The sequence below is a fragment of the Capra hircus genome, chromosome 26 (genome assembly GCF_001704415.2).
Source record: "Capra hircus breed San Clemente chromosome 26, ASM170441v1, whole genome shotgun sequence".
NCBI classification, from domain to species: Eukaryota; Metazoa; Chordata; class Mammalia; order Artiodactyla; family Bovidae; genus Capra; species Capra hircus.
The window spans coordinates 386,539-401,021 of NC_030833.1; the positions used below are offsets into that span (position 1 = coordinate 386,539).

General features: G+C 68.5%; 1 protein-coding gene across 3 annotated transcripts; it reads left to right on the plus strand.

Moving 5' to 3' along the window:
- On the plus strand, positions 812-12,463 carry ADAM8 (ADAM metallopeptidase domain 8). 3 transcript variants are annotated; one of them, XM_018041616.1, is made up of 24 exons: positions 812-983; positions 1,989-2,092; positions 2,949-3,025; positions 3,121-3,199; positions 3,287-3,363; positions 3,494-3,677; positions 3,940-3,999; positions 4,079-4,147; positions 4,406-4,575; positions 4,679-4,760; positions 5,112-5,260; positions 5,514-5,691; positions 5,916-6,005; positions 6,089-6,278; positions 6,366-6,447; positions 6,749-6,911; positions 7,322-7,399; positions 7,917-8,001; positions 8,769-8,883; positions 9,351-9,528; positions 9,925-10,008; positions 10,158-10,211; positions 11,539-11,616; positions 11,986-12,463. In XM_018041616.1, exons 1-24 carry the CDS (start codon positions 938-940, stop codon positions 12,034-12,036), a joined length of 2,523 nt encoding a protein of 840 aa, XP_017897105.1. In that variant the 5' UTR covers positions 812-937; the 3' UTR covers positions 12,037-12,463. The 3 variants fall into 3 exon arrangements, with proteins under 3 accessions (XP_017897105.1, XP_017897107.1, XP_017897106.1); XM_018041618.1 differs by having other exon boundaries at positions 11,990-12,463; XM_018041617.1 differs by having other exon boundaries at positions 10,161-10,211.

Sequence of the window (14,483 nt, forward strand, 5' to 3'; positions counted from 1 at the left end):
ACTTTGACCTCTGGTCTGGAACCACTTGTGAGCACCACACCATCTCACCTGAGGCCTTGACATGCCCCAACGTCTGACCATGTCAGGGAGCCTGTCCAGAAGGAGACGTGGGTGCCAGTGGGCAGCTCGGCTGCAGGAAGCCTGGGTCCCTGGGTACCAGGCCAAAGGGGGCGGCCCCACCCTGCAGGACGGGAGGGCAGGACTGGCAGAAACCAGGGGAGCCGCCCGCGGGCAGGCTGTCCAGCCGCCGTGCAGGGCACTGGCGCACTGGCCCGCTCCTGGGCCACCCACCGGACAGGCAGCCTCGCCTGGCCCTCTCCACAGTGCAGGGTGTCTGCCCCGAGTGAAGAGGCTGCCCCCTGGCGTGCCCTGCGCCAGGCTCCCCAGCAAGGGCTCAGGGCCTGGGGCAGGGCTGCCGCTGAGGCTTTCTGTTCCCAGGAAGCTGGAGGGATGCCCCCCCTCAAGAGACCCCACACACACACACAGCCCTTCCCAGTCGGTTAACTCCGCCATCCCAGCAGGCCCCCGGCAGCTCCAGCCTGTCCCTCACCCGCCTGGAGGACGCAGTGTTGCAGGGTGGCCCGTGTCAGCCCGACTCCCTGCCAATTCTGCTCACATTTAGGAGACTTCCCTGTGCTGAGCACCGGCTACGGTCGCTGACCTGGGAGCCTCAGGGGACTAACGGGAGACCTGGGAGGCGGGGGGGGGGGGGGGGGGGGGCCCGCCCCTCCCTGCACCCGAGGCGCCGATTGGCCGCGGCCCGGGGGCTGGTCGCCGCGGGTGGGGCGCGCGGGAAGGAGCCTGACTCGAGCGCAAGGCGAACCTCTGCGGGCGCAGCCGTGGCGGTACCTGCTGTCGCCGCCCTTCCCGGACCCCGGATCCCAGCGCTCGGGCCCCCGAAGGCCGACGCGCACCCCACGCCCACCGGACCCCCGCCATGCGCGGCCTCGGGCTCCTGCTGTTCGCCGCGCTGGGGCTGCAGGGTGAGGAGCGGGTCCCGCGCTGCCTGCGCGGCCGCCTGGCCCGCAGCTCCCCGCGCGGGACTCTGGGCTCGTCTCGGGGAGTCGGCCAGTCAGCGGGGAAGCCCGGGCGGTGGACGCAGGGAACCTGCAAAAGGGAACTGTGTGGGTAAACGGTCAGCTGGGCGTTTCCTGCGCTGGAGGAGGGCCTTGCGGGGAAGTTCAGAGTGAAGGGCTGGCTGCCCCCCGCTCCAATCCAGGGCCTGGGGGCTATTGCCCACCTTTGCTGGGAGCCCCAGCCTGCCGAGGAAGGAAGGACTAGGAGCCTCAGCCTGGAGCTGGGGGGTCGGGGACACCCCACGGAGTTGCCCGGCCACATGGGGACCTGCCTCTCTCTGGGGGCGCTGGCTGTGCTGCTGGCCTTTACCCCCACCCTGGCTCCCAAGAGCCTCCGTGGGTTCTGGGGCGAGGGCACTTCCCAGGCAGGCGCCCTCCCCTTGGCCTCTGTCCTGGAGCTTTGCCAAATGGTCTAACGGGGGACGACCACTAACGCTGGCAAGAAGGACCTCAGGGGTGAGGCCGGTGGCCAGCTCTGGGTCTGGGCTGTCCGGCCGGGTACAGGGCAGCTTCTAGCTTCAGGCTGGCTGAGCCCGGCGGAAGAGGGCTCTCGCCCTGCCTTCAGATGCAGCCCTGTGATCATGGAGATGAATGGGGCGGGCAGACCCGCTTCCCCCCACCCCCCAGGGCCTGTGTGCATCCTGGCCCCTGAGGGGGGCGGTATCCAGGCCACCCTGGGCTCTGGGAGGCAGCTGGTGAGCTCCTAGACGGGCTGGCGCTGGGCAGCGTCTCTGGGCACTGCCCGGGTGGGGTCCTGTGGTCTCTTTAAGGCAGGGTCCCCACTCCGGCTGGGGAGCCAGACCTCAGGGTCTGTGGTGATTCCCCCAGAGAAGGGGCCGCGCATGGCAGGCTGGGAAGGGACTCCCGGGGCAGGAGGGTGTGCTGTGCACTGCTGACCCCCCTCTCCTGCAGGGGTCGCCCCCGGGGCCGCCCTGCCCCACGTGGAGCAGTACGAGGTGGTGACACCCCGGCGCCTGGGTGTGCCCCGTGCTCGGCGGGCTCTGCCCTCCCGCCTGGTAAGTCTCGGCAGGATGCTGGCCCGGGGGTCCCCCCCACCCGCCTCAGAGCCCGTTTCCCACTGAGCAGGGTGATAGCTCCCTGTGTGCCCGAGATCGTAGCAAGGGGGCTGAGGGCCGGGGGCTTCCAGGCTTTGGGCAGACTCCTGGGAGCTCACCTCCACCCGAGCAGCCTGCCCCCTGCCCCCAGGCCTCAGCTTCTTCCGTCCTGCTCACCCTGGAGGCAGGGCTGCCTCAGGTGGCCCCGGCTGGCACAGCCCCGTCTTCCTTTCTGGAGCTCGCCAGCCGGGGCCCCGCCCCCGTTTCACTCTGAGACGTGGGGTGGTTCCGTGGGCTGCGTCGCTGACACCTCTCCGCTGACGCCTCTCCCGGGTGTTGGGGCCGGGCTGGGATTCCCCGGGGCTGCCTGGGGGCATTCCTGTCGGGGTATACGCCTGCACATTTGCATGTGAGGGTGGAGACAGCCCTGACTTGACCTCTCTGTCCCAGGAGGAGCCGCCCACCGCCCACCGCCCTGGGCCCCTAGCCCCCTCTGCTGACTCTGAGCACACGGTCCTGGGGGGTCAGCTGCAGCCTGGGGGGGGGGGACTGGAGGGCGCAGGGCCTTGCAGGAGCCGGTCCCCTGAGCAGAGAGGGCGGCCTGGCCCCCTTGTCCTGTCGGGGCTGGGGTCCTCCTCCCCCACGTGGCCTGGGAGGGGTGTTGTCCTCTCCCTGAGGCCTGAGGCCCAGGTCTGGGTGGAGCTGCCCGCCTGCCCCACGCTCTGGGTACAGCCCAAGCCCCTGCTGCCCCTCCAGGTTTGAGGTGGGCGTGGCTGGGCAGGGCCTCACCCTGGACCCCTCCCTGCCCCCTGCCCAGGGCCTGTACCCAGAGAGTGTCAGCTACGTCCTGGGGGCCCGAGGGCACAGCTTCACCCTGCACCTTCGGAAGAACAGGTGAGCGCCCGTCTTTCCCCTGCCCCACACCCCTCTTTCTCCAGCCTCTCCTCTGCACCAGGGGCGGCCAGGGCACCACGGTGGCTCTTTTCCAGGGACCTGGTGGGCTCCGGCTACGCAGAGACCTACACGGCCACCAACGGCTCCCAGGTGACAGAGAGGCTGCAGAGGCAGGTAGGGCCCCCGTGCTCCTGCCCCGGGCCAGCAGCGGGGGCGGGGAGCCGGGCACGGGAGTGGGGTCCTCACACCCTCCTCCCGCAGGACCACTGCTTCTACCAGGGCCGCGTGGCGGGCCACCCGCACTCGGCCGCCAGCCTCAGCACCTGTGCCGGCCTCAGGTGGGTGCTACGGGCCAGGCGCCCCTCGCCCTCCAGAGGAGTGACTGGGGCCCAGGAGGAAGGGGTCTGCCGGGGTGGCAGTGGGGTCCCTGGGGCCACAGACTCAGAGCCTCACGCGTCTCTGCCCCAGGGGCTTCTTCCAGGCGGGCCCCGCCGTCCGCCTGATCGAGCCCCTGGCGGGGGCAGGGGAGGAAGGGCCGCACGCCCTGTACCTGGCGCAGCACCTGCAGCAGGAGGCTGGCACCTGTGGCGTCGATGACAGCAGCCTGGACAGCGTCCTGGGGCCGCGGGTGTCTGCAGCCCTCAGACCGCGGGTGAGTGGAGCCCCGACGCTTCTTGCTGCTCTGCTTGGGCCCGCGCGCCCCCAGACTGCTGGCTGCTCAGCGACGGGGGTGGGCCTGCGTCTGGCTCCGCCCCGAAGCGGCAGAGCCCCCGACCCCCCGACGGCTCCCCCAGTGCTGGCGAGGGCTGGTCGCCAGCTCCAGGCCGGGGAGGGGGTCAGCGTGTGGCGACGGGGTGAGGACAGGAGGGCTGTGGCTAGTGGCTGACTGGATTCTTGTTACCGCTTCTCAAAAGTGGTCAGAACCCAGAGAGACCCGCTACGTGGAGCTGTTCGTGGTCACGGACAGCACGGAGGTACCTGGGGCGGGGCGGGGCGCAGGAGGATGGGCGGGGCGGGGCCCCAGGATGCCGCTGAGGGTCTGCCGTCCTCCAGTTCCAGCGGTTTGGGAGCAGAGAGGCCATGCGTCAGCGGGTGCTGGAGGTGGTCAACCACGTGGACAAGGTGGGCGCTACTTCCGCTCTGGGGGCTTCCAGCAGTGACCTCTGGGACCCCTGGGCAGCTCGCGGCCAGCCCGACAGAAACCCTGCTGGACAGGAGGGTTGGAGCGGCGCTGGTGGCGGCCGGGCTGCAGGTAGAGCCGCCCGCCGGGGGAGGGGGAGCCGGGACCCTGCCCCAGCCCCAGCCTTCGAGACCCCTCGCATCACAGTGGACACCGCGGGGCCTCAGGCCTGACCCTCGCTGTTCCCTGTCCCCTGGCAGCTCTATCAGGAGCTCAATTTCCGCGTGGTGCTCGTGGGCCTGGAGATGTGGAATGGTGGGGACAAGATTCAGGTCAGCTCCCAGCCCGATGCCACGCTGGACAACTTCCTGGCCTGGCGGACTCGCGAGCTGGTGGGCCGGCAGGCGCACGACAACGTGCAGCTCATCACGTGAGCGAGCTGGGGGGCGGGGGCCACACCGCCCCTGGGGAGCGGGGGCCTGGGGCGCGGGCTTCGGGGCGCTGCTCTCCGGCGGACACTGCTCTGCTTCCAGGGGAGTCGATTTCACCGGGACCACTGTGGGACTGGCCAAGGTGTCCACCATGTGCTCCCAGAACTCAGGGGCTGTAAACCAGGTGCGGGGGTCTGCGCGGGTTCGCTGGACAGAGGCTGTAGCCGGCCGCGGGGGGGGGGAGGGAGGGGGGGACGGTCGCGAGGCCTGGGGCTTGACGCAGAGCACGTGGGGGGGGCGGGGCACTCAGGTCCGCGGCTCCGCCCCGTGCTGCGCCCTGGCAGGCTGAACGGCACTGATGCTGTTACTGTTATTTGTAATAATATTACCGTATATCTACTATTTGAAGAAGCGATGTTGGCGGGAGTACCGCCAAGCCTCTCAGCCTCCCTGGGGCGGACAGTGGGGGAGGAGCAGGCAGTGAGGTGGGGCATCAGACCTGGGAGCAGCCCCAGCCAGCGCGGCCCCCCTGCAGGACCACAGCCTGAATCCCATCGGCGTGGCGAGCACCATGGCCCATGAGATGGGCCACAACCTGGGCATGGACCACGACGAGAACGTCGCCGGCTGCTACTGCCCGGTGCCGCGGGAGGGTGGCGGCTGTGTGATGGCGGCCAGCATCGGGTGAGGCTCGGCGGTCCAGCCTGGCCCAGGGCCCCGGGCTGGGGGTGCTGTCAGCACGCAGAGCTGGCTCCACCCACCCTCCTGATAACAGGGACGCCCCCCAGCTCCCAGTACCCCCGGGAGCCCTCCTGATAACTGGAAGCCCTCCTCCCCCAGCTCCCAGTACCCCAGGGAGCCCTCCTGATAACAGGGACGCCCCCCAGCTCCCAGTACCCCAGGGAGCCCTCCTGATAACTGGAAGGGCCCCCCCCAGCTCCCAGTACCCCAGGAAGTTCAGTCACTGTAGCCGGGCCGACCTGGAGACGTTCCTGGAGAAGCGCCGCACAGCCTGCCTGGTGGACACCCCAGACCTTGACCGGCTGGTGGGCGGCCCTGTGTGCGGAAACGGGTTCCTGGAGCGTGGGGAGCAGTGTGACTGTGGCCGCCCTGAGGTATAGAGCTGAGCGCCGCCACCCTCCGCTGTCTGGGCTCGTGGGCCAAGTTCCCATCTGCAGGCTGGGCAGTTCCTGAGCCCTGGGTGCCCTGCACACCCGGCCACACCTCCTGAAACGACCGGCAGGGCTGCGGGGTGGGAACGGCCGGTCTTCCCACGGCAGGGGCAGGGCTCCCGGTGTGCAGCCCACTTGGACCTTTGCTGTCGCCTGCCCCCCCGCAGGACTGTCAGAACCGCTGCTGCAACGCCAGCACCTGCCTGCTGGCCGAGGGGGCCGAGTGTGCCCACGGCGCCTGCTGCCACGAGTGCAGGGTGAGCCTGGGGCCCGGGCTCAGGGCAGGTGTGCGTGCTGGGGGCCTCCTGTTCCCATGGTGATCTTGGCCACCTGGAACCAGGTGAAGCCGGCTGGAGAGCTGTGCCGCCCCGCGAAGGACCAGTGTGACCTTGGTGAGCACTGTGATGGCCGGTGGCCCACGTGCCCTGAGGATGCCTTCCGGGAGAACGGCACACCCTGCCCAGGGGGCTACTGCTACAACGGGGCCTGCCCGACACCGGCCCAGCGCTGCCAGGACTTGTGGGGGCCAGGTGAGGGGGGCACAGCTGCGGGACCGTCAGGGAGGTGAGGGTGGCAGCGGGTCCCGAGCCGGAGGACTGACCTACTCTTGCCTGCAGGCTCGCGGGTGGCAGTGGAGACTTGCTTCCGCTACAGCATCTCCGAAGGCTGCGGGGCTGGGGTCCCCTTGCAGTCCGGCAGGTGAGCGTCCCTTGTGGCCCAACTCCCCTGGGGCCGGGGCCCGGGATGTCCCCCTCCCTGGGGCCACAAGAAGGTCCTCTGCACAAAGGAGTCTGGGGCTGAGTCGGGGCCTCTCGGATGGCGGGGGTGGGGGGGCCACCCTGCCCTGTGGGACCCTCGGCCCGAGCCGTTGTAGGAGGGCTGGGCCCTGGGGCTGAGGTGTGGAGGCCTGTGGCCGCCTGGGGCCTCGGAGCTCCTGGCGCGCTGAGCCTGGAGCAGGAAGCCCCACAGAGCAGCCCCATGCTCGTCCCTCTGTCCCCAGGGTCAACAAGTGCGGCACTCTCTTCTGCGAGGGGGGACAGGAAACCCCGGAAGGCCGACACTGCATCCTCACCATCCCCTCAGGCACTTGCCGGGCTGTTGTCCAGGATGGCAGCACTGCGTATGAGCCGGTGCCCAAGGGCACCAAGTGCGGCGAGGAGCAGGTGGGCCAGACACGCCTCCCGGTCAGGCCACTGGGCTCGGGGCAAGCTTGCAGGGCCCAGAGCAGGGCTGTGGCAGCTGCTGGAGCGCTCTGCCCCGGGTAGAAAGTCAGAAGGCGCATGGGGCTGCGGGAGAAGCCCCCGGAGTGAACGGGTTTGAAGACGGTCTGCGAGGCCTGGGGGTGGGCAGGGGGGTCCTCTGGTCCTGGTGGCTGCAGACAGCTGGCTGGGCGCAGTCCTTTCCCACGGCTGAGGTTGGCCAGCAGGTGGGGCCGTCGAGAGGATGGGGGCTGTGGCCTGTCCCCCCAGAGCCCAGATGCAAGGTGGGGGGGCAGCTCTGGCTGGTGGTGGAGACGGGTGCTGCAAGCAGGGGTCTCGGCCGGCCGCCTCAGGAGGCCCCCGCTGTCCTCCAGGTTTGCTGGGACGGCTTCTGCCGGGGCCTCCACGTGTACAGATCCAGGAACTGCTCCGCCCGGTGCAACAGCCACGGGGTACGTGGGCCCAGGGCACAGCCCGCCAGCAGCCCGCCAGCAGCCCTCTGGGCTTGAGAGATGTGCTGGCCACGCTTGCCGCCACCCCGCCCCGCCCCCGGCCCCGAGACAGACAGAGGGCCAAGGCTGGCGCCCTGGGGGCATCAGGAGCTGCCGGGCCCTCCTGAGGCGGGGACTGTCGGGGATCTCCCGGGTGTCAGAGCCGGTGGACGCGTGGGCAGAACACCAGGTGGGAAGCACCCGGCTCTTGGGTCTGACCCTGGGAAGGCCCGGGCCCCAGGGCTGTGCCTTCCTGCATCCCCTCCTGGGGAGGGGAGCCCACCGCCATGCCGCCCTGCGCCCGCGGCGTGCCCGCTTTGCTCAGGAAGCCCCGCAGCGTCTGGGGGGGCCGCAGCTCTCGGCACCTGGGAGGGAACCTGGTGGTGGCAGTCCTAGACAGCCCGCCTGTCCTCTGTCGGGGGCCCCGGGCAGCACGGCGCAGGGGGTCCCGAGGCCCTGACGCCCGGCCGCCCCCCAGGAGTGCGACCACAAGGACCGGTGCCACTGCTTCCCGGGCTGGGCCCCGCCCCACTGTGCAGAGCCGCTGTCCGACCCGCACGCAGGTAGGCTGGGCGGGCCGTGTCTGTTCACACGCTCTCAAGCCTGACGGGGTCTGGTCCTGCTTTTCCTCAGACCACCTGGGCAGGGCTGAGAGGAGGCCGCGTGCCCCTGGATTGTGACGGGCCTGTGGGGGGTGTGGCCTTGCAGCCTGACCGCACGGGTGCAGGGCGGCCCTCCCCGAGAAGGGAGGCCTGTCCCAGAAGGAGGGCTGCAGGCGGCACGGGCCGCTCCTTGCTGGGTCCTTCACCCACTCTGGGCCCAGGACACTGGCCTCCCAGCCCCACACTATCCCCCACTGAACACAAGGACGTGCACAGCACTGCGGCCCCCGGGGCCTGGCCTGGCCACGCCTGCATCACTAGGGCCGAGGGCCACCTGCCACCAAGCCCCCGCCCAAGGGCCGCCCATCAAGCCCCGGACCAAGGGCCACCCACTAAGTCCCTGACCAAGGGCCACCCACTAAGTCCCCGACCGAGGCCACCCGCCAAGCCCCCCAACCAGGCCGCCTGGCACCAAGCCCCCGACTGGTCCCCTGGGACCCTGGAGCGCCGGTGTCAGGCACCAGGTCTCAGAGCTTCAGGGCCTGGGCTTTGGAGGGGTGTGGCCAGGATTCTGACTGTTGGCTTCCCCAAGGAGGTGGTCCCCTTCTCGCCCCTCCTCAGCTCCAGGCTGGCCTGGCCAGTGCTGAGTTGCCGGCGGGCCCTCCTGGTCCCTGCTGCCTCAAGCCAGTTCCAGCCCTGGTAACACCTGGCCTTCTGTGCCCCCACAGCTCCTGGGAGCCTCCGAACACGTGTGCTGGTGGGTGTGGGCGCTCTGGTGGTGCTGCTGCTGATCCCGGCAGGCGTGCTCATCTACCGCAGGGCCCGGAGCCCGATCCGAAGGAGGTGGGGGAGCTGTGCTCTGGGCTCATAGGACGTCAGCATGTGCAGGGCCAGTCACCTGCTCGTTCTGTTGCGGGGAGAGGGGACCCCGTGGTGGGGGCCCCGCCCTGGGCCCCTGCCTTCTGCCGCAGGAGCAGGTTGGGCTGTGGGGACAGGTTGGTGACGAGGAAGCTCAGAGAAGGCCGCACCGGCCCCCTGCCCGGGGGTGACACTTCACTCTGAGCCCGCTGTGTGGGGACCTCGGCCCGTGCCGGCTGCAGCAGGACACGCCTGCTAGTGGCCTCCAAGCCCCCTGCCCTGGGCCTGGCCCGACCCCAGAGCTCTCCCTGTGGGGCTGTGGCCCGCACACCCCGCGGGGCGGCTGCAGCTGAGCGGTCTGGGGCCAGGCCGGGGTCCTCATGCACAGGATCCTCAATTCCCTGGGCTGAATCCTGAGGCCAGGACACACTGACCCATCTTATTTCTCCTAGGAATGTGGCACCCAAGACGGCCATGGGGCTTTCCAACCCGCTGTTCCATGAAGGGCTCAGCAAGCCTGCGAAAGGCAGGGCTCAGGCTCCCCCCGGGGCCTCCCCAGAGCCGGCCCCGCCCTCCCAGCCCCCCAAGCCCACAGCTTCCTCGGTGACCCCTAAGCGACCACCCCCTGCTGTAAGCGCCAGCCATCCCAACAGACTCCAGGCCACCCCCAAATCTCAGGTTCACGAGGCTCAGAGTGGCCCCCGTGACCCCTGTTTGGAGGCAAAACCAGGCTCTAGGACAAGGGGTCTGAAGAGCCGCCTGAGCCGGGGGAGCGGAACCGAGCATGAGGCTCAGAGCCTCCGCGGCGGCCGTCCCAGGGTGGTCCCAGGGTGGTCGGGAGGCGCCCCAGGAGGGTCGGAAGGCGCCCCAGGAGGAGGCGCAGAGGCTGCCAGCACCTCCCTGTGACCCCAGGGCTGGGGGAGGGGCCAGAATCTTGGGTCCTCAGCGGGTGGGGGGCAGCTCTGAGCCAGGCCTCTCTGGGTGCGGTTGCCCTGGGAGACCCAGGCCCGCGCCCGTTCCCTTCAGCCTCCAGGCTCCCTTCAGCCTCCAGCCGCCATGGCCAGACCACCGTCCCCGCTTCCTGTGTACCCCCAGCAGGCCCCGGGCCAGGTGAGCCGGGAGGGGCACATGGCGGGCCCCAGGGGGAGGAGGGTCTGTGGCTGCACTTGGTGGGCCAGGTGCCCAGTCTGGCAGCCCAGCGAGGACATGAAGAGCACCCAGGGGGCCTGGGGGTTCTGACTAGTCCTCCCCACTCCCAGCAGCTCAGACCTGCTCCTCCCGCCAAGCCCCTTCCGGTGCTGAAGCCAAAGCAGGTGAGAGGGCCATGGGGAGGAGCCCAGGGGCGCCGTGGGCTCCACCTCCCTTCTTTCAAGGCTTCCGTGGTTTGGGAAAAGTCTCTCCCAAACGTGAGTCTCTGGCGCCCCAGCAGGCCCCCTGCCTTGGGGCGCGTGTGGGAGGCCCTTCTACCCACCGTGAGGTCCGGCTCTGGTGGGCTGCCTCCATTGCTGGGAGCACACCCCTGGACACACTCTCACCTCCCCGCGGGCGGGGGCTCCCCTGCTCTGACAGCCGGTGAGGCCTGCAAGACCAGGCTCGCTCTCCCAGCCCCGGGCCGGGGCTTTGCCCACCAGGCGTCCTGTGGGCCCGTGTCAGCCTGGCCGTCCCCGGCGGTGTGGAGGCATCACTGGTTGCAGTGGTGTCTGTGGGGACTGGAATCACTGTTAGAGCCCTCTTCCCTTTGTGGTTAAAGCTTGGAGGTGTTTGGGGAGACGCCAGCCCAGTTCCTCCTCAAGCTAACCCACGGGGCCTCTGATGGCGGGTCTTGCCCGGGACAGCCGTTACTGCAGTGTTTAGTCAATGAAGATTCCCTATTTCTCTTTTCAACTTTTTATGTTGAGTTAATTTTAGAGTTACAGTAAAGTTACAAGAAAAAGTCTTTGAAGTTTTAGGAGGGGTTTTGACAGGCCAAACCAGGGCGGGGGTTGGGCAAACAGATTTCCGGCCCAGGAAGCAGAGGCGCCAGGGAACTGCGCTAGAGAAGAAAGCACAGGCGGCCCCGTCCCTCAGCCCCACTCAGCCCCAGCCCCACTCAGCCCCAGCCCCACTCAGCCCCAGCCCCACTCAGCCCCAGCCCCACTCAGCCCCAGCCCCACTCAGCAGGGCCCTCTGGGTGCTGGGCGGCACCCCACCCTGGCCTGGGCCGAGCAGGGCCCCTACTAGAGACCTTCCTTCCCCACCCCAGCCTAGGTTGCCCCTGGAAAGGTGAAATGCAAACAAACGCACGTTTCAGTGGCGAATCCTTGTTTTTAGACCTTCCAAAGACCCACATTCTGGCAATTTAAGAGCTTTTCCTGGGTAGTGTTGGGGTGGGGTGAGGCAGGGAGTTGAGGGAGGGGGCAGGATGGTGAGGTGACCTGACAGGCCCAGGCATGGGGGCCCTGCCACGCTTGGGTTTCATTCAAGGGCAGTACCAGGCAGGGTGGGGACCGTGTTGAGGGCAATTTTCTGTAGAGAGAGCTCAGCCCAGAGAAGCCTGCGGGCCAGTCTGGGGCCGAGCACAGCACCCAGGGAACTTCCTAGAAGTGCTGGGCAGACAGCGCCCGGCACTGCCAGCCATCAGCTGTGTCTCCGTCCTCCCAGGTCATCAAGCCGACCTGTGCTCCCCCATTGCCACCCGTCAAGCCTGGAGCGAGAGGGGCCCAGCCTGGACCCACTCAGGTGAGGCCCTCACTGCCAGATCAGGGCCCACCGGGTGGGGCAGAGCTTGCTCGCTTCCCCACTAGAGGCCATAACCTCTGCTCAGTACTCTGTCAAACAGCTTTTCAATGCTTGCTGCTTCTTCCGGCCGCTAATGTCTTTTTGTGCACGTTAGTGTAGCGCGTGTAAGCACGGAAGTCTCCTGCTTCTGGATGGAGAACAGACTTCTTGATAAAGCATCAGCTGTTAATATCCAGGGCTGTCGCCACTCTGAGCAGTCACGGTTTTGGATGAAATGAGGATCCAAATTTTGAGAAAAGTGAAAGGAAGTTAATTCAGTTGTGCTCTTGGTAGCAGATGGCCTTTACTATGTTTTTTTCCTTCCCCAAGGAAGCTGTTGACCCGAAGGTTGCTCTGAAACCCCCTGTCCAGAGGAGGTGATGGGGCCCAAGCTCAAAGCACCCTGAGGGGCATCCGTGCACCTGTCTGGATGTTGCCTGCGGTCTGTGACCTCACCAGCAGCAGCAGCAGATGCAGCCGCCTGGCCCCAGGCCCTCCACCCCGTCAGGGCCTGAGGACTCTCTGAGCTGTCCTAAAGGAAGCGCTAGCTCCTAAGGGCCAAGATGCCCTTCCGTGTCTCAAGGTCACAGCCTAGGGCCTCTGGACCCGGGACTCCCTGGCTGGGCCCAGGACTCCCAGCTGGGCCGTCAGCTGCTGTCCTGACCTGGGGAAGGAGGCTGGGGGAGGCCAGCCCCTCCTCAACCACGTGTGTCTTCAGACGGCCACTGGTGTCTTATCTGGGTCCCTGAAAACGGCGCACGTTCAGCAGGGCTCAAAAATTTAATAAAATGTTTATATTTACGATTAAGTTATTGATCAAGTTTTAAATGACGGCAAGTTTTTACTAGATCAGTGTAAAGTGCTGCATGCGAAACAGCGTGGAATTTAATTTACAAGACGTGACTTCGACGCTTGTTGAGACAGAAGTGTGAATGTTGCTCAGTCGTGTCCGACGCTGCGCCCCCTGCACGGCAGCGCGCCGGGCCGCCCGGCCCTGCACCGTCGCGGGGAACCCCGGCCTCACCGCGCCGAGCCTGGCTTTCCCTGCCCAGCCCGCGCCTCCGGCGGGCACGCAGCGGGGCCGCGCCCTCACCTGCGCGCGCCGCCCTTCCGGCCCCGCCCGGAATTCCGGTCCCACAGGCGCTTCCGGCGCCGTCTCCCGGCAACGGCCCGCAGCTGCCCGCGCCGCGCCGGGCGCCCCCCGCCCCCGCCCCGGCGCCCTCCGCGGCCTCTACGCCCGGCTGGACGCGCTGCCGCTCGGCCGCCGCAAGCGCCACCTGGCCCGGGACTTTAGCGACGGCGGTGAGGGCCCGGGGGCCGGGGGGCCCTGCCCGGGGGTCCAGGCCGAGAGCCCAGCGCTCGTCCTCCTCGGCCAGCGGGAGCCCCGGCGCCTGGTTGGCGGGACGGCCAGGCGAAGGTCCCCGCGCCCTGGGCTCCCTGCGAAGCCGGGGCGTCCAGGCCCCCGGGGAGGGGCGGGAGGGCCGCTGCCTCGATGGCCCTGGGAGGAGGAGTGGGGCGGCAAGGGTGGGGGGCAGGAGTTCCTCACGCCCCACCCCCGCCTGCCCTGGGGGTCCCCTAGCAGCTCCCCGGAGCCCGCTGGCCCTCACGGTCCTCCCGCCGGGGCGCCCACACCCTGCGGGGGCTCCCCGGGACCCCCCTCTATCCTCCTCCGTGTGGAGGCCCTGGGGGACGAATGCTGCAAACATCCGGGGGCCCTGGGCCCACCCCACACCCCTGCCCGCCGCGCCCCAGTGATGCTGGCGGAGGTCGTGAAGCTCTTTCGCCCGCGGCTGGTGGACCTGCACAGCTGCGTCCCCACCTGCAGCAGCGGCCAGAAGCGCAGCAACTGGAACGTTCTCAACAGGCAGGGCTCCGAGCGGGGCTTTCCGCCCAGCCTTGCCTGCGGGGCCCACTCCTCGCTCCCCAAGGCTGGCCTGCGTGGGCGGCCCCCACGCTGGGGACAGGTTCTCAGGCTCCGTCCCTGCTGTGGGCTTCCCTGACACTCTGTCCAGTTCCACTTGAGGCTCCTGGGGGCTCCCCACCAAGAGGCCAGCAACAGTCAGCTTGAGACACGCTCTGCAGGGCGTTATCCTGCCTGCTGACCTCGCCTCTCAGGCACTCACCCGCCAAAAATTCTGGGTGCCCAACTGCTCAGGCCCAGCAGACACAGCAGTAAATGGGCCCAGCTAGTCGAGAGAGAAGACAGATAAGTGAGGAGACGGGGCCGGTGTCAGTTGTGACAAGTCACGTGAGGACACAGGCAGGACCACAGGAAGTGACAGCAAGCGGTGAGGGGGCGATCTGGGGCTTACGCGAGGCTGCAGTGGGGAGGCCGTGCCGAGCCGCCAAGGGCCCTTGGGGGACCCTGCCCGAGGGGACAGTGCCTTAGCCGGCTTGAGGCCTGGCAGGTTCTGCTGGGACTTTGTCGGAGGGGAGAGAGACTGGGGGAGACGGAGGTGGGGTGGCAGCTGCCCCCACCCCCAAAGCCTGGAGAGGGCAGCAGCTGCGGCAGCCTGTGGGAAGTCAGGCTCTGAGCACCCTGGAGGTGAGTTTTCGGGACACCTGCTCAGAGCCGAGGAGCCTCAGGAGGATGAGTGCTGCCTAGACAGGCGGCGGGGAGCCTGGGACTTGGCCGGCCTGAAGGCACAGCGCGCTGTGCCCCCAGAGCCCCGGGTGGCAACTGGGGACGAGATGGCCCCAGGCTTCTGTGGGTGCGGGGGCCGGAAGGCACCCCAGTCCAGCTGCTCCGCACAAGGTGGGCGTGCCCGCTGGGCCTCCGGTCTCAGGCTGCACCCACTGCCTCTGCAGGAACGTCCTCCACAAGCTGG